This window comes from Gavialis gangeticus, unplaced genomic scaffold (assembly GCF_001723915.1).
Source record: "Gavialis gangeticus isolate Ggan-Ray unplaced genomic scaffold, GavGan_comp1, whole genome shotgun sequence".
In the NCBI taxonomy this organism is placed as follows: domain Eukaryota; kingdom Metazoa; phylum Chordata; order Crocodylia; family Gavialidae; genus Gavialis; species Gavialis gangeticus.
In genome coordinates, this window is record NW_017729006.1 from 30,177,068 (window position 1) to 30,203,182 (window position 26,115).

The window sequence follows — 26,115 nt, forward strand, 5'->3', positions numbered from 1 at the left end:
CGGGGGAGAGGGGGGTGGGGGTTGATCCCAGGGTCAAAAAAAAGCCGTGGCAAAAAAAAGTGGGGTGGCTCACATGGCAGTGCGCACCACCCAAAACCAGAGCCTGGCTGGGGGGAACCATGCTCCAGCTGCAGGCCAGGCTCCCAGGTTCAGGAGCGCCATGGCTGCAGCTCCTGAAGGCCCCCAGCACCCCAGGTGAGGCAGAGTTTCTGGCCCCAGCCTCGCTTACCCCACTCAAGATAACCTGCCACACAAGAGAACGAGTGGCATAGGTGCTCCCTAGGAACAAGTAGAAGTGGCACAAGGTGTGCCACTGCTACTTGTTTCTGGGGAAACAAATGGCTGTGCTCGTCTGGATGCGGCCCTTGAGAGCTGAAGAAAACCCTTTTAAAATGACTAAATTCTGTTGCACTGAAAGAAGTGGAAAAGGCTTATAAAGGAGTGTTTTGCCTGTAATGGTCATTGATAATCAATGTTGAATGGTTCCACATGGTCCTAAGCCTCTTCACTTTCCATTAAAGTCACTCATGAAATCAGGTTCTCCTGGCTCCAACTTCCACCAGCAGATACCTGAAAATCCCATTACCAATACAAAGGGTGAAAAAGGCTTTTTTGAATGTGCTTGTTTAAAAAAATCCAACAGCTTTGTTACATAAAGGTGAGGTATTTGCAATCCAAAAGCTGCCAGAAATTTAAACAGTGTTTTGTTGGGAATCCTGCTTTAAAGATAAAGCATAAAGATAAAGAAAAAATGAAGCATCCTGTGTTGTTGCAAAGGGTGTTTGTGGCTTTGTCAGTGGTAAAACATGTGTTTGTGAACAGTTTATGATGATAAAAAACATCACAAGACTAAAAACACTGCTTTAGTGGATCAATCTTTGGGTCAGTGATAGATGTATCATTGACACTGCATTTCTTACCTTTACCTGTTGCTTTTTGATATATAAGGGAGCACCTTCTAAAACAGAGAATGGCCATAAGGCATCTAAGATGCCAGTGTGTAGGACTAGCTCTCCAAGCTTTCTGCAGCCCCCAGGAAATGGGGTCTTCTTGAGGAACTTGTTGGGATGATTATGTTTTGAAATATAAGCTATTTCCATTTAAAAAAATATTTTTGGTTAGTATAATGATCAAGAGATTAGGGAAAAAACCAGTCTCAAGGACAAAGTGCTAACCCTTTATTAGGTGTTTATTGCACTGTGTAGATATAAATAGAATATTTTGCTCATCTCAAGCTTAATTGTGAAAAACCACTGAGCATACCTGGAAGTGTTGAGGTCCCTCAGCTCTCACCAATTTCAGCAGGAGATAATGGTGCCTTCAGCAATCCTCAGCACATTACAGGCTAAGGAAGTTTTTGTTAGAGGCTCTCAGTGCTTTGCAATCTTTAATTAATAGGAAAGGAAAAAAAAGCCCTAGGCATCTGGAGAAGTAAACAATATTTTAATAGTTTTTGAATATAATTTTAAACTAGGAGGAGTTGCAGGCACTAAGGAAATTAGAAGACAAGGTGTGAAATCATCTTCAAAGGGAAATGGTGGAAGCTCCGTTCTGGAGACCTAGGCTGGAAAAAAACACTAGAAAAATATAATGTAATAAACAAGTATATACAGGCAGTGAGATGAATTGGATGATCAAACAGGTCTTTATAGCTGTTGATTCCATGAATTACATAGTAATGAACTAGTACTTAAACTGTTCTATCTCCTCACTTCTTAAAATGACCTACGTCTAGGGACCTACTCAAATCGCTATTTTGAGGGGCAGGTCTGCATGACAAACAGCCATCTCAGCCAATCAGCAGTGAGGAGCAAGGGCTGTATGATGGGCAGTCCTTTCGGGGGGGGAGTATGGACACTGGGGCCCCTCAGCCAATTAGAGGTGTGGGACCACCCCCACCATGATAAACCCGTGAAAATGGCCTGTGATCTGCCTGTAAAATTGGCCAGCCCCTGCCTTGAGTTGTGTAGACCCATACCTATGTCCATGCTTCTCTCTAAACAAAATGCCTTCCTTTATATGTGCACCAAGAACTTGACTGGAGATTGATTTAGATTCGGCATTCAAAAAGAGTTTGTAACTGAACCACACCTTTGTGGCTGTTCAAAAATAAGTTTTGCGTGATAGGCAAGTACTGTATACTTAACCGAGCACTACACATAGTTAAGTTATACAGGATTATCCAGTTTCATTGGCTTATATGCATCAGGGAAAAAAATAAAATATCAGAGAACAGAGCTGAGGCAAATGCTACTTGCCCACAGGACACGTTGAAAAACCCACCTGTTTGCTATGGTGTTCTTGCTGTGACAAAGACAAATGTGCAAGAACGTGAGCATTCAGATATACTGGCATGCAACAACAATATGGAAATAAGCAGTTTAAGGTTCCTGGAATCCAGCATAATCTAAACGGTTTATTTCCCCTCTGCAGCAGCAGGTGTCATGTGGGGAGGAAGAGGGGAGATTTGCCAGAAGATAGTGATCCCTGCAAGAGGGAATGCTTGGTCAGCCATTGCCAGCCACTAAATGTGACATGTTTGGGAGCAGCATCAGCATCCAGGTGCCTCCAACTTCATGATGGTGTAAAAGTGGTATCCAGACACCTGTCTTATATTGAGCCCAGGTCTTATACTGACTGACGCACAGAGGCTCTGTGTGATGATGCATGATAGGGCCCTTTGGCAACTTCGGAAGAAATTCCCAGGATTCCCTGTACATGAAGAGCTCAAAAGCTGTACAAGTTCTACTGCTGTCAACCCTGAACCAACCCCTTGAATGAGAGAGGAAAATCACTCAAAGAATGGAGTTATTTTGTGCCTATACGTATTCCAGCAACAGCAGAACTCCTGCATTCTGCATCGGTGATGGCTGCAGGTACACGCTGAAAATAACCAGTGAACATGAAAAGGTAGTCACTTGTTCCACACTAGAAAATGTTCTACCTCTCCTCTTCTCTAACCACTTACTACACCAAAAACACTACAGTGAGAAAATTACCCTATTGCTTTCCCTTTCTCTCTTCCACAACCTCTTCTAGTCACCCATTAAGCAGTCAGTGCATATTTGGCTTCATAGGTCACAGTCTTGTGCTGCCTTTATATCAGTAGAGCCAGCACTGATAGGTAGACCCCAAGGAAAGCAGCCTCGTCTCTCTCACTCGGGAAGGTGGGCCATTACTGGCAAACATCAGATGGTAGAGGTGGATGAACAGAAGGCTGCTGTCTTGGTGTGTGGCACTGACGCTTAGCTGTGCTATTGGCTGGAGGGTGGGTGTGGGGTCAGGCTACCTGGATGCAGCTGTAGGGTGGGAGAGAAGCAATGCATCTAGAGTTGCGGTGGGTTTTTGTGTCAGGCTAGAAGAGGTTTGTGGCTCTGTGTACTCCCAGGTGGCACAGTAATAGTGCCCGCTGTCTGTCTTTTCCAGCTTCCGCACCAACAAGGTACAGGTGCTTTGCCTGACAACAGCTGTGAGTTTCTCCCTGGAGAAGCCTGTGTCTCGCTTTATATTAGACCCATCAAGACTGAGGTAGAGCAGTCTCTGCAGTCCTTGTCCAGGCAGCGCTCTGTACCAGTGGACATATGTGGAAGCTGACCCTCCATTCACCTTACAACTGATACTGACTGTGCTATGTAGATTGGCTGGCTGTGTGATGGAAATCTGTTCTTGCTTCACGCTAATGGCTCTCAGCACATCTGGAAGGCAAGGATAGGAGACAACATCAAACAGGGGATGATAGCTAAGAGTTTTCCTCCCCCAGAGAGCAGTAAATGTCCATGCCACCTGGGCATACATGAATATGTGACACTGGGCTCAGGTCTCCTGTGTCCTATGTAGCCATTTGTGCATGGGCAGTATGACTACAAAAACTGTGAGTTCTCCATTTCTATTTCACACCCTCTTTGCCCAGGTATAAAGAATTAGAAAATGTGTGATCCAGGGTCAGCCAGTAAAGTAGAAGGTAGTGGAGAACCAGTTACAGTAGTTGCATACAGTATTGAAAATAACAAGAATAATTTCCTACAATTTAAAAGTTATTACTATTTATGGAAAGCAGCATGGGGGATTCAGTACCCTGACTACATTATAGCAAGTTTATTCCATTTCAGTGCCACCAGTTTTACTGCGATGGCACCCACATGAAATTGCTGTTTGGGATTGGAGTATCAGGTCCATAGGGCTGTACGGAGAGAACAATAGATAACAGACAATAATTCTGTGTCCAGGGAACTTACAAGGAAAGATGCACACCATGAAGGCTTCCAGAAACCCCACCATGTCTCTCTGTTCTGTTGCAGCTCTTCTGGAGGAAAAGGTCAAATGAAGCTGATGCTGTTCACTCCTGAGAGAGTGAAGAAAGAAAGAAAACAAAATGTAAGTTCATGAACCAGTGCTGACCAACCAACTAGGAGACGAAGCTTCTGTTGTTTTTATTATCTCAGTTTAGTTTCCTGTTGCAAAAACGTAATAAAAGGCATACGTGTGTTCATACAGGGTCCAGTCATATGACTGCAAAGGACTCCCTTTGCATGCATCTGTGTCACACTAACCAGAACTGGTTCTCAGCATGCTCCCCTCCTGCGGATGCAGTGTTTCACACAGTGATAAGTCTCTCTCCTTCAGTTCACTGGTGAAGGCACCTGATGAGGGCTCATTGTAAAGTGCAGTACTCAATTCCACGTGCTGCCACGGCTTGCCTGTGGTACCTCAGGCATGTTACCTTGTCTCAGATTGATGTGTGAGCAGCATGCACACAACACTGATACACTTATGTTAGAGAGCCAAAAGTCTAGTTCTTCCTAAAGAACTATACCCAAATCTCTCTGTCCCCGGGGGTGACTGGTGCCTCCTGAGTCGGGGGGGTGGAGGGGGAGGGAGGGGCCAAAAGCCCCATATCCACTCCTATACTTCTGTGCCATGTACTGGTTTCATGGGGCTTGCACCAGCATGAAATTGCTGCATTTGGCTGATGTATCAGCTCTATAGTCCTGTATAGAAAATCAATAATAAGCAACATATAATAAAGACATTAGCTGTACCAACTAAACCTCCTCCCCCCCCCCAACATTTCACCGGCCCACGCAGCGGAACAAATACCTTGTCCTGAGCAGTGCCGAGTTAGGGGCCAATCTTGGGGGGGGGCATGTGCCCCCGCCTACCAGTCGCCTGAGTCTGTCCCTCTATTCCCTACCTCTAAAGCAAGGATAACAATTCTTCCTTTCTCACACCCTTTGTCTGTGTCAATGATCTAAATTGTAATCTATATAGGAAAAAGACTACCTCTCACTAGGTGCTTCTAGCTACAAGGATCAAGCATAATTGGTACCCTACAATATCACAAATAACAAGAAAAACTTTCTATAATTTATTACTATTTATGGTACAGTAGAACACATAGGCCACTGCTCCACTCATGGTCCCACAATCATAAATCTTATTTAGATGTGAAAAGAGGCCTGATTCCTTTCTTTACAATCTAAGAGAGTTCACATAGGAAAGATGGAAGGAGAAAGAGATAATGAAATGTAGCCTACAAGGCATTTCTTAGAAGGAGCCTTTTCATCCTCTCTTTCTTCAGTGACCAGGACAATGAATCTCCTCAATTTGGGTGTCATCTTAATAACAGCAGTGTGCAGAGCTGGTCTGGCACATGCTACATGTGGTGTACTAGACTGGAGCAGACACACACACTGCCTGAGGTGTGTGTTGCCCATGAAGTATGGGGCCATCTCAGGGGGATTGCTGTATACAGCGCCTAAGCTGCACCAGCCTTGTGCTCTGGATTTGGGGCCAGATTGGATCTGGCCCACAGACCAGCCCCACATTCAGGATCCAGCATGCAGGCTTAGTCCAGTATAGGTGCTACATGCAGTACATGTCCCAGACCGGTCCCACATGCAATGTGCAGTGCTCAGGGCAGGGGCTGGTGCAGACTGCATGTGGTCCACAGGGCTGGATCCAATGAGTGTGCTGCACATAGCATGCCAGGCAAGTCCAGGGTGTACGCTGGTTGTGGCACTAGCATCAAACCAGCCCTGCATGCTACATCCAGCATGTGGAGCTAGTCTGTGGGCCCAATACAGCTCACAGATTGTCCCTGCAACCTTATCCAGCCCACACAGCCCTGATCTAGATGACGTGTGTCCATGTGACATGCAACACAGTGGCATTGGCCAGTGCCTTTGTTTTCTAGCTCATATACCACCAGTTGGCATGTGCTCTTGGTTAGAAACAGTTCACTAGAGAACTTGGTTGGGCTCACAAGCCTGAAGAAGAAAAGGTAGCTGTCTCTCCTTTTTTCACTCCCAACCTCCTCTTGTCACTCATGAAGTAGTCAATGCATATTTGGCATGGCAGGGCACTCACTTGTACTGTCTTTAAAGGTGGAACCAGCACTGGTAGGGAAGCCCTGAGGAAAGCAGGCTGGTCCCACTCATTTAGTGAAGCGAGGGATGGCTGAGCCATGTCCAGCTAACATCTACATTGCTTCAGTTGGCAGAGCTGGATGGAGGTAAGGCTGCCCTGTTGACATATGGCACTGAGGCTAGGCTTCTCTACATGCTGGGGTGTGGGGCTCTACTTGCCTGGCTGCAGCAATGAGGTAGGAGTTGAGCCCCACACCAAGAACGATGCTGGGTTTTTTGGGCAGGGCTGGAAGAGGGTTGTGACTCTGTGGGAGGTCCCAGGTGGCACAGTAGTAATCCCCGCTGTCCGTCTTCTTCAGATTCCTTACTATAAAATTGCAAGCTTGTTGCTTCCCATATGCTGAGAATTTGTCCTTAGAACCTATGTCTTGCTCTAGCTTATCCCCAGAGAGAGAGAGGTAGAGGATTCTCTGCGGTGCTTGTCCAGGCAGTGCTCGGTACCAATGGATTAAAGTGGAGCTGGACCCACCAGTGACATGGCAAGTGATCCTGGCAGTGCTGCCCAGTGTCGACTGCTTAACAATGAAGCTGGGCTCCTGCTCCAGGCCAATGGCCCACAACAAATCTAGAAAAGACAGAGAGGGGAGAGCATCAGAAAGGGTATGACAGCTGGGAGTCTTCCTTTTCCAGAGGGCAGTGATCTGTAGGTGTGTGTGCAACCTAGGTATACGTAGAGACAGGACATTGGGCTCAACTACCCACTGTCTTATGGCCATTGATATGTGGGCAATATAATGGGAAAAGTTGTAAAACCTTTTCAGTCTGAGTGGCTGATTTCTGTTTTGCACCCTCTCTTTCTAGGTGTAAATAATTAGCTAATATGTGTTCCAAGGTAACTGAATAAGAGAGCAGTGGAGAAAAAGCTTTATTGTCTCTTTCATATTGGGAGAGCAGCTTATTTACCCATTTGCATTACTCCCATTTCAAGCTGCTGCAATAGTACTGGTTTCACGGGGCTTGCACCAGCATGAAATTGCTGCATTTGGCTGGTGTATCAGCTCCATAGTCCTGTATAGAAAAGCAATGATAAGCAACATATAATAAAGACATTAGCTGTAACAATTAAAAAACTTACAAGGAAAGAGGCATGCTAAGAAGGTTTCCAGAAGCCACACCATGTCTCTTTGTCCTGCTGCAGCTCTTCAGAAGGGAACATCAAATGAAGACAACACTGCTCACTCTTGAGAGTGGAGAAAGATTGAGAGATTTTTCAGTAATCCTGAGCAAGCAAATTAGGAAAGGAAACTTCTGCTGCTGCTTTCTTGTTTTACCTGAGTTTCCTGTTGCAAGAACAGAATAGAGAAGGACTCCTGCTCATTTGTGAATTTGTCATTATAATTATAAATTACTACCTGCACATGTGTCTGTTTTCCACTAATCAGAACAAGTTCTCAGTGCCTTCTTCCTCCCTCTGAATAGGCGTTTCACTTAGTGATGTGTGTCCAGTTTCTTTTGTGGCTGCAGCACTGAAGTACTACTCTGAAGTTCTCAACTCAGTTCCCACAGCTGTTAGAGACCAGCTGTGTGACCCGGGACAAGTTATGTAGAGTTTTACTGACAAACGTGTATAATGCCTGCTACTACAACTGACTTCTGCCCTCAGCAAGAGGGCACATACTTGGCTCATTCTGAAAAGCTAGTCCTAAATTTCTCTGCCTCAATTTCCTATCTCTAAAATAAAGATATTCCTCCCTTTCTTCCGTTTTTTCTCTGAAAAACCTATCTAGAGTCACTCTAATTCTTCTTGGGTGCAGACAGCCTCTCACTAGGTGTTTCTAAGTGTTTAACACAAAGAAGCCAGAGTCTTAGTTGAGGCCCAGCTGTACCCAAGGACATTTCAGATAATGAAAATCAAATCACTTTATGTATTATTATTTACTGTAGACTACAACCTATAGACTTCAATTAAGACTGAGGTTCTGTATTCCTAAGTGGAGCTCACATGTGCAAATGGGCCTGGCCCTTTGCTTTACAACCTAAGAAAAAAGATTCTATAGGAGTGTCTGAGAAGTGTAGCTATATGGATATATCTATGCATATATCTATAGACATATATATTATAAAGCATACAGGAAAGGGAATATTGCCATTATATAGTTGTTCAGTGCACAGTACAAGGCACTGACCAGTCAATGTGAGTGCCACCTTAGCAGCAATGACAACAGTTCATTAATAATAGTATTGCTACATGGGCATTTTAGAAATACTATTTTAAATAAATATTCCTTCTCCAAATAGAAAGCAAAAAACTGCAGCACTGGAATATTCAAAAAGTACACAAACAGAGAAGCAAATAAAGACATAAGCAAATCGATTTTCCTTCAGTCTGGGACATATAGAAAGCCGACTCCACTATGATTTCTCCTTGGACACCACCATCAGAACTGTGTTCTGTGCCACCATGGTGATGGGCACTGTCATCCTACTCTAACTAGGTAGATAGAGAGATGAGACCAGTGCCAGATCATTAAAATATATACAGTAGAGTAAGGTTTTTTAATTATCAGTGCAATATTGAAGGGAATTTTATACAGTATTGTTCATCGGGGATTAGTACACCACAAAGATTTACATTCTGGAAATGTCAATGCCATGCCATGCTTCCTTGGAGTGAAGCCCTTGAAAGTCATCGAAAATCATACAACTTCCACAGTATTGCTCCCTGAGCTCTGGCCATATTATGCATGCAAAGGAGCCAACCTATTCATTTTATGTTTTATTCACTTTTCTATGGCATGACAATTCCCGAATCTCCTGTACCTTATTATTCCCACTATTGTTACGTGTTCAGTGGGGCAAAACTGGTTTTGCTTGTATTATTGTAATGCCATGTCCCTGGGTGCAGTGTCAGCAACCAGGGTCAGACTTGGGGCCTACATGTATTAATTCATGAACTAAACAGGTTATTGTACAGCATACACTCCAATTTCTGTTGATTAATTGCCACTAGAAGGAAACAACATGAGATGGAGCGTGGTGGTAACGCTAGCACATCTTGTATTCTTGTACTGTGGTTTCTTTGCTTGAATCAATGCATAACTCATGGAGGTGACAAAGGCAGGAGAGCTGGTGCAGCATGGAGACAGGTGATTTTAAAACAATATAAGTTAGACCTGCTGTAGTCAGGAAGTGCCAGTGGGGTAACCCCGAGTATACTAGTGCTCTAGCCTGCTGAAAATTGTGTTGCAGTGTGCTTAAGTTGCTTTCTGTAGTAAACAAACTAGGCGTTTTCCTTTCCTTCCTGTTCTCTATTTATTTAACAAACTCTGCAGTCATATATCCTCTGAGCCTCCCGCCCTGGTTAATTGACCTCCTGAAGTCATTAATTGACTTCCTGCTTCAGCTGGCTTACTAGCTCAGCCACCACTGGTAAGCAGGTGCAGTGCCTTTCGTTAGGCAGCTCCATTTACCTTGAAGGGCATCAGTCTAAGCTTGGGGACCTCCAGGAAGGGAAAATAATGCTATTGTATTGGATAGGATAGGTGTGGAAGAGATGCTCTACTGTATAGCACAGGTTGGGGAGTGTGAATCAACCTATTCAGCTGCCCTCCACTCCTGTAGTGCTTTTTCTGCAAGGCCAGAAGAGGCCCGTGCCACCATGTTTATGCTCATGCAGCAGTGTCACACTGGCCAATGTCTTTATTTTCAAGCTAGTGTCCCACCAGTTGGCATGTGCGTTGGGTTACAAAATTGGCTGTGAATTTGTTGCAGGAGAAGCCTATCTCGTGACTGGGGTCAAGCCTGAAGAAGGAAGGGTACCTGTCCCTTCTCTTACTCACAAATTCTTCTTGTCACCCATTAAGCAGTCAATGCTCATTGGCTTCCAGGCTGCTTTCTCCAGGGCCTGCCTAGCAGAACTGACTTCACCCACCTGGGTGAGGTAGGTGATGACTGAGCCAACAATGAATAACATCCGCATTGCTTTTGTTGGCAGAGCTGGATGGATGTAAGGCTCCTGTGTTGGTACGTGGCACTGAGGCTGGGCTGCTTTGTAGGCTGGAATGAAGGGGTGGGGGTGGGACTCAGTGTAGGATGGCTGCAGCTGTAGGATGGGCATGGAGCACTGCACCTAGAGTTGTGGTGGGTTTTTGTACAGGCCCACATGAGTTTTATGACTATGTGTGAAATCCCACGTCGCACAGTAATAATGCCCACTGTCTGTCTTTTCCAACTGGTATATCTCCAAGGTACAGACTCTGGGATTTGCAAAGGCTGAGAGTTTATCCCGGGAGATGCCTGACTCTCGTTGCACGTTGGACCCATCGAGAGTGAGGTAAAGGAGTCTCTGTGGCGCTTGTCCAGGCAGTACTCGGTACCAGTGGACATAGGTGGAGCTTGACCCATCAGTTATTTTGCAAGTAAATACAGCAGTGCTACTTGAATGGGACTGCTGAACAATTACCCTTGGCATCTGCTCCAGGTGGATGGCCCACAGCAAATCTAGAAGGCAAAAGAGAGGATGACAGCTAGCAATCTTCCTTCTCTAGATAACAGAGACATGCAGCTATTCATGAAACCTAGGTATACACGAGGATGGGACACTAGACTCAATTCTCCACTGCCTTGAGCTCACTACTGTGAGTAGTCTATTTAAGTCACACCAGGAATAAATAACTAGATAATGTATGATCCAACATCAACACAAAAGGTGGGGGTAGAGGAGAGAATGAACTGGGCAATTGCGCAACGTTGGCGGTTGCAGCACGTAGGGCAATGGCATAGGCTGTGGTGCCAGTGGCTTTTCTTTTTATGCCCCCTATAACACCTGGGTCTGGCACCCTGCTTGCCACCTCCTTACTTATGCAAGCACCATTATGCATTAGGAAAGTAGTATGCAGGTTTATTTATTCCTGGTTATGCTAAGACAATACCATCCTATCATGTAGAATTGTTTTTAAGCAGCACACCTATAAGTTTGTAAAAAAAAATTCTCAGAAAAACATTAACTAATTATTGTATTCAAAGAACTTACAAGGAAATAGGCACGCTAAGACGGTTTCCAGGAACCCTACCATGTCTCCTTCTTCTGTTGCAATTCCTCAGGAAGGGAAGATTTGAGTCAAGCAAAAAACACTTCTCCGTCTTAAGAGAAAGAAAAGAAAGAAAACAAAGGTCAAGATTGTTAACCAAGCCTGACTAATGATGCAAGAGATGAGGGTTCGGTTGTTGTTGTTTTTCTCGTCTTGGCCTAGTTTCCTGTTTCACGAACGTGATAGAGGCGGCTGGAACTGGTCATGCAATTGCAAAATACTCCCTGTGCAAATGCATTAACCACCATAGGTTCTCAGTGCTCTCTCCTCCCACTGATGGAGTGCTTTCACACAGTACTATATACCATACGGACTTCTATGGCCAGACCACTAGACAAGGGCTCCACGTGGGTCTAAAGTCAATTTGCAATGTTGTTGTGCCACAAACTCCCTTGGCAAAGTTACCTAGGGTTTGACTGGAAGAACTGCAGAGCTCTTGCTACTCGGTTTGATTTTAGCTGGAAGGCAGTGCTATAGTTTTCCTAAAAAATTGACCCTAAATCTTTCTTGCTTTTCTGTAAATGAGTAGGGTAATTCTTCCTGTCTCCCACCCTTTGTCTACATATCTACTTAGACTCCAATCCCTATGGGGAAGGACATCCTCCTAATACATTTTTTACAGCACCCAACATAGTGGTAGGTCACTCTCAATGGGGACCTCTAGACCCTACTATGGCATGGATAATCATTAATTATAGTAGAACCCATTGGCCCAGTTGATGTCACAACATGTCCTTTGATCATTTTAGGTGTCACCCTAACATAAATAACCACAATAAATTAAGAATACCATTACACTGGCATTTTACATTACATTGGCCATTGTAATCCTACCCAGCCGACACAGCTAAGCAGTTAGTCTGAAGTGATGAATCAATCCCACAGTTAGTTATACAGAATAGAGCAATATCCACCCTGAAGGGTTACATCAGTGCCATACCATAGCTTTGACTCTGTTGAATAATTTTGCTATGGCCAATGAAGAGTCAGTAAAGGTGATAATGGACAGAGAGCTATAATGTGAAGTGGACATGGGCAGTTTTTGCACAGTATATTTTAACCCAGATTTAGACCCAGGTTTGGCAGTGGGGTAGCAAAATTTCCTGTATCCGCATATGCTAATGGACAAAGACTTTCCATCGCTGCAAAGTCTTAGCAGAAGTGCACTTTCAGTTGCTTGTTCCTGAACTAGAAATCCCCTTCCCCTCATCTTTCCATTTAATTTACCCCCAGCTCTCTGAAGTCTATGGCCTTCCCAGCCTGCCTTCCTTATTTACATGCTTAGTTCATGCATTGCAACAGTCTCTTTACCAGGCATTGCTTGCTCTGCCCACATAATTAGGCAGGTGCTAGGGAAGTGAGTGTAGAAAATGTGCAAGCTTTGAGGAACAGTCGCAGCCTGGGTGGTCAGACTTGGAATAAGGAACAAAACTGCTGTATTGGCCAGAATGGATGTGGCTTAGGATATGTCTGCTGTACTTTGGGACTGAGCCTGCTCAGCTGCAGCAATGGTGTGAATGTTTCTCTTCACTTTCACAAGCTGTATTTTTATGTACAGGGTGCAGGTGACTGGGAACACTGTGCAACTCCCATGTAGCACAGTAATAGAGGCCACGGTCTTTTTTTTCTAGCTTGTGCACTATTAATTTGCAGGTGTCCTTTCTTTGAAAATAGGCTGTGAATTTGTCTTTCGGGATGCCAACATCTCGGGTGGGTTCAGCCTTGGAGTAGGAATAGTAGAGTATTCTCTGTGGCGCTTCCCCTGGTAAGGCTCGGTACCAGTGGATATAGCTGGATTCTGAACCGCCGGTTACTTTACAGATCAGTTCAGCTGTGCTGCTCTGGTGTGCAGCCTGTATAATGACAGGTGGCTCCTGATCCAGTTTAATGGCCCACAGCACACCTGGAAAGCAAGAAGAGGAAAAGGAGCAGTGAGGGGAGGTCACCTAGAAATATTCCCTCTTCATGATCTACTGTACTGGGACTACTTCTTGCCTTGCATATCATTTTGTGCCGGGTAAAACTCTCCCATCAGGGTGAGGAATGGGAAAACTCTGACGTTAGAGTTTTACATCATCTACGTAGACATGTAAATAAATATAAAACTACAGGGCCAAGAAGCATCAGCTGCCGTCCTCTGTTATTTATCTGTAAAGCTCCATCCCCACTTTTGAGCCCATACATTCTCCTCTGTTAGCTCATTTTTTTAGTCCAGTCTTACCCCATTGGGTTTTGCCCTGGAACAAAAGCCTTTTAACACAGAGGGTATCTAGCTTAACCATAATAATGACAAAAACCATTAAAAATAATGGAAAACATCAAGAAACATACAGGGAAAGCAGCAAGCTGAGAGAATTTCCAGCAGCCCCACCATGTTTCTTTCATCTGCTGCAGCTTCTTGAGACGGAAAGATCAAGTGAAGTCAGCACTGCTCTTGCAAGACTGAAATACTCTGAGGCTGAAAGAAAAAAGGTGAGAGTACGTCCCCCCCCTCCCCCCCTTTAAGTCATCAGGCAAAGAGATGAAGGGCCGAGGGTCTGGCTGTGGTCCTCATTTCACTGTAGAATTTGCAATTAAGGGAGGTTGAGAGGGGACACGTGTGCATGCACATGTGTGTTTGGGTGAGTTTCTGGTCAGGTCATGCTGGTATGAGAAGATCAACTGTGAGCCAATTGTGAGCCATTTAACCCAAAGCAGGTTCCTCAGTGCATTTTCTTGGGCCCCTAAAAAGTGAACCACAGTCATACCTCTTCGCAATCAGAAGTCTTCACACCAGAAAGAAATAGTTATGTATCAGTGGAGCTGGAAGAACGGACATATTTCCTAATCACAAATATTCTACACTTGATCCCATCCAACGCACTGAGCATAAGGCTCTCCTTTTAAATGAGCCAGAAGCCCATCGATTACTGGGTACAGCTCACATACCTCCTTTCTCTCTCTCTAAAACAAAGGACTTGATCACTCATCTTCATTAAAGAGCCTGGGGATCCTTTTGTAACAGTACAATTATAAATATGCATTCTCAGAGGTGTTTTGGGATCCAAATCCCACTGATTCCAAAGAGTTAGAGACTAGATCTTCATGGGCATTTAGTTTCCTCGCTCCCATTGAAACGGATATTGCTGTTGTGAGATTCTGTTCTGCTCAAGCTGTAGATTGCTGTGGAGCTCCAGTCAGAAGCTGTATGTACTTCTCCCTCCTTCTCCTGAACTGTCCCAGTGCCTTTTGCCCCTGAGACAGCTGCATTACAACGATGACTAATGGGGCCTTGTATGCCATTATTTTCTTAAACACCATCAAGCTGAAATACACTTCTGTATCTGAAAATACTATCCTGGCTCTTGATGACGGAGAAGGGAGAGAACTTGCTCATTTATGTTATTCTGACATTTTTCTAATTCTATCATTTCTCTTCCATCCGCTCCCTTCTTTATATACGAGGCCAAAAAACTAAGTCTGTGACAGACTATGCGATGAAGCCCTGTTTTCTGAACAAGACAGTTGAAAAGGGAAGGATTTTTGAGGGGGTGATTTCTTTTACTGGATCAACTATATAGTTGGAAGAGATGTTAGACAAGTTTTTGGGCACAAAGTGCACAAGAAGGGTACCTTGTGCCCCGGAGCTTGTCTAACAGCTTTCCCAACTATACAGTTGACCCAATAAAAGATATCACCAAAAAAAATTCTTGCTTCACATTTTTCCTGGACCATAAAAGCTACAACAACCCTCCCAGGCATTACAACTGCCACTGAAGTATCATTTTGAACTTAAAGAGATGTGGTGAGGCAGGTGAGAGCCAACATTTTCCTGCAGGATTTATTGCAACATTGTGCCACAGCTTGGAACCAAAAGCGACGCTGACTAACCTATGTTTGTGGCCCAAGAAAAAAAATGCACAAAAAGAGTGAATAGACAGACTGCCAGATGAGAGAAAATAAAAAAAAGCACAAAATAGATTTCTGATTGCCTTTGTAATACCTGAGTAAGATGAAGCAGCTTGAGCATAAGTGTGAATCAAGCTGCAGATTTTACAGTCTTTCATTATTTACACTTTGAGGTATTTATAACACAAGTAGTAGCTTTTAAATGACATGGTTTTTATCCTTTGATTCATGTACTGCTTTTTATTCACTGCAGAGTTGCCAAGTATGGTGTGTAGGGTTTATGTTACCTTTTTTAATATGCATGAATGATGGTTGGCTATAACATATATAATCATTGAGTAACATATTCTTCTGTCTTAATTTGTCTCTAGATGTAAGTGTCCAATCACTATGCATGGGAGATCCAATTTGCTTCTGTTACTGCGTTTAATTTCTTAAGTGTATCTGTACATAATCTTTTTTTTCCACGTTTCTTTATTGCAACAAATTCCTGCTTAAAATTATACAAATTGAAGAAGTCAAGTGACAGTTTTAGTTAGTTAGGCTATGTGTAGATGAAATGAGAGGCATGCGCACAGCACTTTAAAGCAAGCTAAATGCTTTTGCACTGCTTTAATGGTGTCGGTGTTTGCATGCCTCCGCAGCATATTGTGCATTAATCCAGCTGCTGTAGGAAATTTGATGACGTAATGCACCTTAAAGGACTTGGGGCGCAGCAAACTAAGACTCCTTGGAGGTGCCACGGGGGGGGGGGAGGCACAGCTGCTGCAGAGGGAAGCATGAACCCTCCCTCCCCCGCCCAGGGACTGCTCTGCCCACCAGCAGCTCGTCTTCCCCTCCCCACTGCCATTGAGACAGGTAAGTCAGTGGGGCGTGTGCACAACACAGGGTTTTAATCAGCCTGAAATTGAAGCAGTGTTTTTTAAAACCCACAACTTCAATTTAGGGCCTGTTTCATCTACACATGCCCTTAAACACAAATTTGAGCTTTTGGCTCCCCCTGCTGCTGAAAGAGGAGTAAAGCTCATGAAAAGCAACATGAGCAGATAACCGACTAATAAAAACCAGTGAAATCAGGAGGTGATTTCTCTAATTGTAGCTGATTTTTTTCTGTGCCACAATGTTGTATCAGTCACTTTTTCTTTAGCAAATTGTTATTAAAGGACACAACTGTAGTGATTCTAGTTCATAATTCGTGCGAGGAAGCACACAAAATATATCAATTCCTGTACCATGCAATGCATGCCGTATGGGTGCACTGTGGCCAGCTGGGGCTGCAAGTCCTGCAACTGAGGGGACTCAGCTGTTGACTCTGCTGCTGCCTTGGAGATGCATGAAACCCTTGGGGCTGGGGGATCATGGCTGCCACAGTCCCCCAGCCTTGGAGCTGCATGGCATGCCCCTACAGCTGGGAGCCCCCTCAGCTGAGAGCGGTCCCAGGCATGGGAGCATGGTTCTTTTTGGTGCAGGGGAGCCCAGGCAATGAGGCGAGGTGGGATTTAAAGTGCAATCCCACAATCATGCCTCTTGCCATGCACGTTAAATCCCATTGTTCCTTTCCCTACATGTGTGGAGGGGCCCCTAGCATAACTGGGTTGTCTGGTTAATCTATGGCAACTTCACATTGTTATTGCTACAGATTGCCATTTCTTCCCATTCAGCACACTGAGCTAGATTTTGCCTTCTGTTCCAGCACAGCGAGTAGAAGTTAACAATGTAATTTGAGGTTCTCCCTGTAGACAAATCTGAAATGTCTGTATGTTGCAGTGCAACTATTAGGTTGTATTATACAGGCACACACAGAGCCAAAGCTACTTATTCAGGGTTAATCTAAATTAGGCCTCCTTAGGCTTAGTTCTAGCATCCTGGGATGACAGATCACAGAAGCTCCAAATGCAAAAAGTCATTTTCTTCCAGAAACTCCCACCCTTGTAGCATCATGCAAAGCAACTGCATTGCCCTTTTTGAGTGTGGAGTTAGTGACCCTCTGTTGCAGGTTTAGTGAAGATCTCAGCTGTGAAGTCGAGGATGGACCAGTGATGTTGTATTACTCAGGGTGCATGTGTACCTCCTTGAATGAGCAGCAGATGGTGGTCTTGATCATCTTTACTCCTTCCAGGCAAATTCAGTATACCTCTGGAGCAGTGAGCTGGTACCACAATTCTCACAGCCCCCTAACTTGTCCATGACAGAATTATTCATTCCCACTAGGTTAATTTGGCTGTCACTAGTTCCTAAATAATCTGCTTTCTATGACCTCTTCTGGACTATGTACTTATCCATAGCTTTCTGCACAGCAAGCTCTATTTTCAAATGAATTGAAGCTCTATACCTGCATGGCTGTGTGTTAACCCTATTACTGGTACCTTTAGAACTGCTTGGCTTCTACTAGTCTACTATTTTTCACTATTGTTTCATGTGACTTGAAGCATCTACACATAAAACACAAGACCCTTCTCAAATTATTACAGTATTGGGGATTTCCATTCCTCTTGAACTGCATTCCTGTCAATCACAGAAAAATCTTCCATACTTAACTTCTAAAAACCCTGCAATGGTGTCACAATGTAGACATCTCGTCAAGCTGGGAAGTGACGGGATTATTTTAAATGCTGCTGACCAACAAGCATTAGAGATGCATTTGCCTGGAGACTGACAATTAAGACCCAAGTACCCTAAGGAGAGTTTAACTGTGTGCATTTTGAACCCACACCTAGTATTCATCACATCCCTAAAATGTCTGCACCTAGATAAACAGCTGTTGTGTTTCCAATGAAGTTCGAGTTTAAAACCCACTTTAATAAAAAGCAAAGTGTGTTTGTACTGTATCACAGTGATGCACACTTATAATATCAAGTCCATCCCAATCACTTTGACTGCAATAAGTAACTGTCCTAGTTTTCCAACTCTCTGAGAATGGTCTAAGGCATCTAAGGTTATACAGTGAATGATGTTGGATATGTGCTGACAGAGCATACAACTGCAGCTTTCCTTGTTAATTAAAGACCACTATGACCTGTGAATTTGCTTAGGCAAATGGAATTAGAAAAAAAAACAATTGAAGTTGTTCCAATATTTTAAACACAAACCATTTGATTCATGAGCAATTGATCGAATTCATCCCTTAAAAGTAGATTCTTGCTGAAAAGCATGGAATGAATAGCTGGGCTGTGTCTTGCTCAGAAGAGCAAGCAATCTTTTTTCCTCTCATAAACAATAAAGAAACAGTGGAGTATCAGAAATTGCATTTGTCCTGGGAGAAAGCCTTTTGTCCCAGGATCATACAGATACACAGGATCATACAGGTATGTACATCCACTGTCCTACCTCAAGTCCCCCCTGAAGTATTCCAGATAAGATGTACTAACACATTTCCTAGGACATCCTGTTGTACATCTGTACGGTTATTGCACTTTATTTCAGGGACAAGTCAGCAAACTGTGTGCTCTCAGTGGCCACCTACTGGGGAAGGCTCAGCAACGCAGCTTGAAAGGGTGACACACAACTAGCTGTGCCACTCCTGTTTTGAACAGGGTCAAACCCTGGGACAATCTATCCTGAGTCAGGTGAGATGTCTGTTTACAGCTGCTGAGGCTACAGAGGCACTTATGGCTCCTCTGTGAGAGGGTGGGAAGGGTAGGTTGGAAGTTTCTAGAGAATCCACTGACCAATGACTTCTGTTTCACCAGCCTGATTTCATTAAGTAACACAACCTGACACAACACTGCTTTATGCACTGAAACCCTGCCAAGAAAGGCACTGAAGAGCATTCTGCCATCATGGTGGGCTTGTTGCAGAGCAATACAAACTTCCCATATGGTCCGTGTGGTGCAAACATCTCAGGAGCCACCATTCTGGCACCCTTCCCCCATTTATCTGCAGCCAGGGCTGGTGCTCTCCCCTTGCCTCCCCATAGTTACTGTAACAGGGTGGCATCCTAGGGGTTGCCATGATCTCCCCTGACACCCCTTACCATGCCCATTTTGTTTATAAAGCACCCTCACTTCTCACCCGCCACATCTTTGATGTCAAATATATATAATAGGGAGGCTGCCTCTTAATCTCCCTGGACATGGTTTTCCTCCTGTACACTGGCCCCATTTCTGTAATGGGTGTTTCTGTACACCCCAGCCTTATGGGCTATGCATGGCTCCAACCACCCCTTTACCACGCCCCAAGCCTTGCTGATGGAACTGACGTTTTTCGGTCTCACTCTGCACTCCACAGGCGCTCGGGCTGTCCACAGCCTCGTCTTGCTCTGCGCTCCACAGGTGCTTGTCAGTCACTGCCCCCATCTCTGGCGCTCGGTGCACCCCAATGCTGCTTCCTCCCTGGTGTTCGGATCAGCACACCCCCAATGCAGTGCCTTCTCTAGCATTCAGGGTTGACTCACCCCCAATGCTGCACCTTCTCAGATGCGCGGGGTCAGCGCACCCCCAATACCGCCCCTCTCTGGCATTCAGGTCCCCACGCTGCCGTGGACCCCCTATGAGGCCTCCTCCATCCCCTTATAGCCTCTCCCAAGCCACTGGTGAAAACAGCAAACCAAAACACAAGCCCCCGGGCGATAACATAAATTCATGCTGCTCAGCTAAAACATCATTCAAGCCAGCCCAAGGGTGCTCCTTCTCGCACCAGTATTGGGAGCTGCTCGTGCAGTCAGGCCTCTCCCCTTTGCTCACTCAGGCAGAGCTCCTTCCCCCTTGGCTGCCAGGAGGGAACTGCCTGCCTGGCCTCAGCCCTGGGGTTTAAATAGCCCTGCCCCTTCCGGTCAGCTGACCACGAGCAGGTGTGGGTCACTGCTCCGTCCAGTTGCCCTAGCAACCCACACCTGGGCTCCTTCCTCACTGCTCCAAAAGTAGCAGGCACCTTAGTGCCCTGCTACAGTTACATTGCTACAGCTGTACAAAGAGAATAGTGCATTTGTTGGCTTACTATGTATCATTCAGGAAAGTGGTGAAGTTTCTCTAGCAGAGACCATTTTTTTTGTATATGCTGCATCTTCAGTTGGGGGTTGTGCTGACTGACCTCTGGTGAAATATAAACTCTTTGGCATAGAAAAAAACAACAACTGTGAGTGCATTAGGACTATGACCCATATAGCCTTCCCTCCCCATTTCACAGCTGGGATAGGTGCACACATTTATAAGATGCTTGACAAAAAAAAATATAGACAGATATATCTAACTTATTTTATATTATTGGAAGAGAGGTAGACCAGGTAGACAGACACAAATATAAATTTTATTTGTTAGCTCAGACTAGATGTTCCTCTCCCTTCAGCTGTTTCATCTAACATTCAAGGCCACACTGTGCCTAATCAGCCTGCAGTATCAGGAGATTGGCTTCCTAAATCTTTCAAGAGTTCATTTTATATAGAATTAGAAATTATAGCTGCTGTGGAAGGTTACTAGACTCAGCATGTGCTATTGCTCTGACATAAATAAGTCATTAGAGAAATTGAGATACAATGGGTTATGTTTTATGGTGACACAAAGCATGAAATTCAGTAACTCATCCAGCCCAAACCAGTACATTAATCAGAAACACACCAAGTAGAAAAGAAAGCGATTCTTAGCTAAAATAAATCCTGAAGGAGGAATTGCTACAGTACGTACTGCTGTGTAAGGAAGCATCTCCTGCTGTGCTCTAGAAGAAGTGTGTATAGATAGGACAAGAATCATTTATTTTAAATTTGATCTACTTATTTAAGGAGCTGCATACATACAAGTGCAACAGGGATCACAATGACAGCACAATCAAATGGAGTAAGAAGAAATCTCTCACTGAAGATCAGAGGTTACTGTCTGCACATACACACGTGGCTTGCATTCACCACCTGTGTCTCTTAAAGGGGAACCCCAAGAAAGCTATTATTATATTTAACCCATGTACACTAGTTTATTAGCATTAAATGTTACAGGGTGAGAGATATTACAGTAGCTGCAAGATGAGGAGCCCTTGGAAAGGTAATGAACAGAAATTTAGTAGCACCTTCAGAAGTCAGAGGCAAGCACTACTTGTGCTAAATGGAAATAGTTATTCAACAGTGTTAAAAATGTTGCGAAGTAAATGTTATTAGGCAAAAACTGCAAGAAAGTGACAAAAGACATGTACATGCATGAGTGGTTATGAAACAGGAACAGAATAGGTTCTGTAACGGTATCAAAATGAGGCTGAAATTGAGGTCTCTGAATGAATTATTCGGGGAGTGGACTTGACCAGTACATCTTTGATGGCCCTCCCAGTGGGCAGTAAGATACTTGGTGAATTCATTGTAAGCTATAGCCATGATACTGGCCAATATACTTACATATTGTGGGCTCTCAATAGAGATGCTGAATCATTCTCTGAGAATGCATCCTTAACAAACCTTTTCCTCCTGTCTAGGAAGCTGAGGGTCTTTAACAGCTAGAATCATAAAATATATCCAGAGTATTTCAAGGATGCAGCAAATTGAATTCCATGTTAATTAGGCTAATTTGGAGGGGGCTTGGGACGAGTGAGAGACAACAGTTGGAGTGCTTGGTGTGGGGAAAGGTGTGCTCAAGGTGCCGGCTTTATTTAGCTCTAGGCAGAGTTCCCTTTTTCTTGCAGGAAAGAGCTCCATGATCTAGGTCCAGTTCCTGTCTCATGTGAAAGATGTCTCCCTACATTCACCAACCTGATCTCGGATCATTTAATTGTGCTGGTGAGATGTGGCTTTCACAAGTCACGGTTGCTGAAAGAGAGGCATTGTCTTAGGTAAATGTGGCAAATCCTGAGGAAGGCTCTAAATAGGACAGAGATCTCAGCCCTGCTTAAAACCCTGTCTCTATTCAAGTCTATAATAGTTTTGCCATCAACTTCAGTACAGCCATGATTTCCCCTTCTGTGTTCAATAAAGAGCCAATGCAAAATATCCTTTTCATTTCCCACTTCCTCTGCTTCAGTGTCCTGTCAAGTCTCCACCTGCTTGCAGCTGCAACTGTCTTCTAAGTGCTGAAACCACTCAACCACCTCCAGATTTGGACCGCGCTGAACCTTGAGCCCGTCCTGGTCAGCTGATCGTTGGCTGGCAGAGACTGTGCTGATGCTGTAATCCCGCTACAGTCCTAGCCACTCTATGACAGATTGGGAAGGCCCCAGAGGTGAAACCTTGGTGTGATGCCAATGCTGCACAGGATCAGCTGATCAGAACCACTCCTGGGCTCTGGGACTCTGCCACACATTCAATTTAAGATGGGATGAAAATTAGCCACAACATGATTACACATATTTTGTATAATAACTTTGTAGATGACATCCTGTTTTATTGTGCCATGAATCCTCTGAACAGTTTGCACTTTAAGACATGATTAAGTTGTTAATTGTATCTTAAGTGTAACATCTGCCTAGGGCCTATATCTTTTTTCCTCTTGTGGTTTATCACTGTGCTTACAGCAGCTAGTGGCTTCAATTAGTTGTTATTAGATGATGACATTTTTTCTATCTGAGAACTGGAGTTCTTTCTTTGGTGCAGATTTATTTTAATGCTGTCATGATAAATTAAAGAATTGTAGGTCTCAAGTCCCAATAAAGTAGTGGACTGAGGCACTGAGAACATCAGAGTTGTAGCATAGACCAGCAATGAATTACTGCGTCTCACTAACTGCCTCAGACTTAAGCAGATCTTAGGACCTACTATGAGACCAAAAAGAGTGGAAGGTTATTTCCTAGATGAGAGTCTTAACACTGGACCAAAGCCTTCCAGCTTATCAAAGTCACAAGAAAGAACTGGAAGAGCTTCCTTGTGATCTCCTTAGAACCTGACTGCTTGTGCTAACTGTCAACGAATATCGCAGGTAACCACAAGTCTGAGCCTGTCTGAGCAACATGGCTGTATTCAGTCCACTTCTGAAACTATTAGGTTTCTATATACAAAAATCAGAAAAAGCCCCAAGCCCCAAGAAGCCACAAACATCAGTGGCACCAACTGAAGTCTGTCAACAGAGCAGGGGGCTGCAAAATCCAGCACCCTAGGATTGAAGCACATAGGACCAACTGTGAAAGAAAAGGACTGAAACTCTAAGAAAATACAGAATACTTCAAGGCATACAGTGTACCAACCAATACAAAGGGGGCTGCTTTATGAAAATGTTCTTTTAAAGACTAGGATTCAAAGCAAAACAAATGGTCAAAGCATGCAAAGAAGGAAATAAGAGCCAGTGAATTATAGTTGTGTGGCAACTAAATCCAACGTAAACTCCTTCACTGCCCGTGGTCACTTGGCTGCTGATTAGAGTTCTGGAAGACACCTTCTTTGGAAGAGCAGGTATGAGAGACTGGGCAATGGGATTCCTACCATTAGGACTTCTTGTCATTCTTTAAAAAAGGAAAAAGGTTGCAGGTTTGGGGATCTGTTATGTTGGAGCACAACAGATCATCATCACTGGGGTTATATTAACTTAAATTTAACCAAACTTCAAAGACAATACTTATGAAACTCTTTTTTTTTTGGATCAAAGGTTTATTTTGAATGACACAACACTGAAAAACATAATAGTTACAGATGACTTTTTGATACAGTATACATAATATATCTTATTTTAAAAGGATCTGTGAAGGTATGCTGCATAAATACACATGGTGAAAATATATTGTTTATTTCTTTTCAGATATTAGTTTTGTTTTTATTATGCAGCCAATTAAATAAAAAAATTAGAGATCAGCATTTTAACCACTTCCTCCAGACTATCTCATCTCTAACTAGTGCAGCTGGAAAAAAGAGGAGACTGAGCCATGCCATCCCAAGGGGTTAGCAGCTTTGAACATGATCTTTATAACTGTTGTTCATCATCTCAGAATGAAAATTGCACATTACAAACACAGATACTGTATAATGTTTTGGCAATGGAGCAGCTAGTTTTGTTTTGAAACAAAACTATTTACTGTAATGCCAGACAGAGTAAGATCAACGCATGTCTCGATGATACTACGGAGTCAAAGAACTACAATGAAGGATAACGTGTAAATGCATATATATTTGTATGCATTTATATATACACATATATGCATGTGTGTGTGTGTGTGTGTGTGTGTGTGTGTGTGTGTGTGTGTGTGTGTGTATGGGCCTTGTTACATGCTACACTGTGAGCTGCACAAATGTTGATTGGCTTAGTGCTAGCTTGAAGTCGCACCTTCAGTGCACAGCTGACGGCCTAAAGATCGCACATTTGAGGCCACAGCAGAAGTGCTCATGGCGTGGCCCTGTCAGATTGCAACAAAATCTGCAAACTCTGATAAATACCTTGTCACACAAGGACAGAAAAATGAAGGAAGTCACAACTTCAACTTAAGTGACACATCTGTGGGGAGTGGCCACACCTTAACAGAACAGGAGCTGGGTTACGCGGATCAAGAGATCATCCTGTCCTGGAATGGTGTAACTTTGAGCCACAGTGTGAGTGCTTTAAGCCACTTAAAGGTGGTAATGTGCAGATAATCCAGGGGTTAAGAGGTCTAGGAGCTGCCCCAAAATAAACGTGTAACAAGGCCCTATGTTTGAAAAGAATATTGAAAAACTTTGCAGCAGTTTATTTATTTTAAACACATGAAACTTATAATAGTTTGACCTCAGTACTACAGGATTACTAATAAAATTTTCTGCAGTGCAACTCAATACAATACACTTAGTGCAGAGAAGTTAAGGTTCTGGTATTGAGGAGGCTAATTTCAGATTTCATGGGAAAGGATCAAATACAGGATTCACCATAGCTCCGACAAAGCACAAACAAACCTGTTGCCACGTACATGTGAACAAATAAGGACATTTCTTTTTAATTTTTTTTTCATGTACTGCTTCAGAAGTTGCTAGCTTAACTGTTTGCATTCATGCTTGTTTGATATGTTTCACCAACATTTGTCTGGCACCAGTCTGAAAACCATTAACAGAATAACTACTAAAGGGGGCTCCTGTGTTTCACAGAGGTTAAAACCTACTGGCCGAGCTTCCTACAACACTCTTATGCCTGAGCTGAGAACTACTCCAGGCGGTGGGTGAAGTTCTCTGGGAACAGTCCCTTGTAGGTACTTGCATCTTTGCACTGAAGCCAGTCAGATTCTTTAATGCCTGTCAGCCAGCCAGCCTCCTGCAAAGAAAAAGATTCTCAGTTTCTCAGTTTTCAAGTACTTCAAGAGATTTATAGCTGATTTTGCACAGGAAAAAAAATCATTTGTGTTGGTGTGAAATTTTATGGACACAACTTCAAGAACATTTTATGATGCTTAGAAGTTTAATACCCAATTGCAGTGAAAAATGCGCAAGCAATAAAAACCACAATTATATGTAGGCCAGATGTTATTGCTGCATAATTGGAGAATGTGTTGAGGCCCTTTGAAAACTCACATCATTTATTTCAAAGAATACTGATCTCCTCATGTGGTATAGGGGAGGTGAGAGAAGGTGGATACTTTTAGCAATACTGAGGAAAACAGCTGTTTCATTTTTCAAATCTCACCTTTTATTATGTATCTTTCACTCTAATCCTGTGTTTTTGGTTACTGGTGACAAGGGTTTTATTATTAGTTTAAGTAAGAAGAAACTTCTGAATCCAAAAGCCTTGATGGGCCACAAAAAATATACAGGCGACCCTCACCATTTGCAGGGGATACATTCTCATATCCCCTGCAAATGGTGAAATCCGCAAATAAGGCACTGTGTTTATGAACACTGTCTGCGATCATCAACACAGTGCCCCCGGCGGCTGGGGGGGGGGGGGGGGGAGAAACGGCGGGTGGGGCGAGGGGGGAGA

General features: G+C 43.8%; 1 protein-coding gene and 2 gene segments (V, D, J or C); all 3 read right to left on the reverse strand.

Annotated features, from left to right (window-relative positions):
- Window positions 1-6,977, reverse strand: part of LOC109291863 — a 10,406-nt gene extending 3,429 nt beyond the window's left edge. Inside the window, 2 exon segments of the V gene segment in view lie at window positions 4,236-4,342; window positions 6,895-6,977. Coding sequence covers window positions 4,236-4,278 — 43 coding nt within the window.
- On the reverse strand, window positions 6,478-7,603 carry LOC109291862. The segment is given in 2 exon segments: window positions 6,478-6,990; window positions 7,501-7,603. Coding segments are annotated over 2 exon segments (489 nt in total).
- Window positions 7,604-25,186: 17,583 nt separating this feature from the next.
- The window catches only part of AMPH (amphiphysin), a 119,519-nt gene continuing 118,590 nt past the window's right edge, over window positions 25,187-26,115 (reverse strand). For both annotated transcript variants that reach the window (XM_019509073.1, XM_019509072.1), the window contains one exon: window positions 25,187-25,452. In XM_019509073.1, coding sequence (XP_019364618.1) covers window positions 25,345-25,452 — 108 coding nt within the window. In that variant the 3' untranslated portion in view covers window positions 25,187-25,344. The remainder of the gene's footprint in view (window positions 25,453-26,115) is intronic.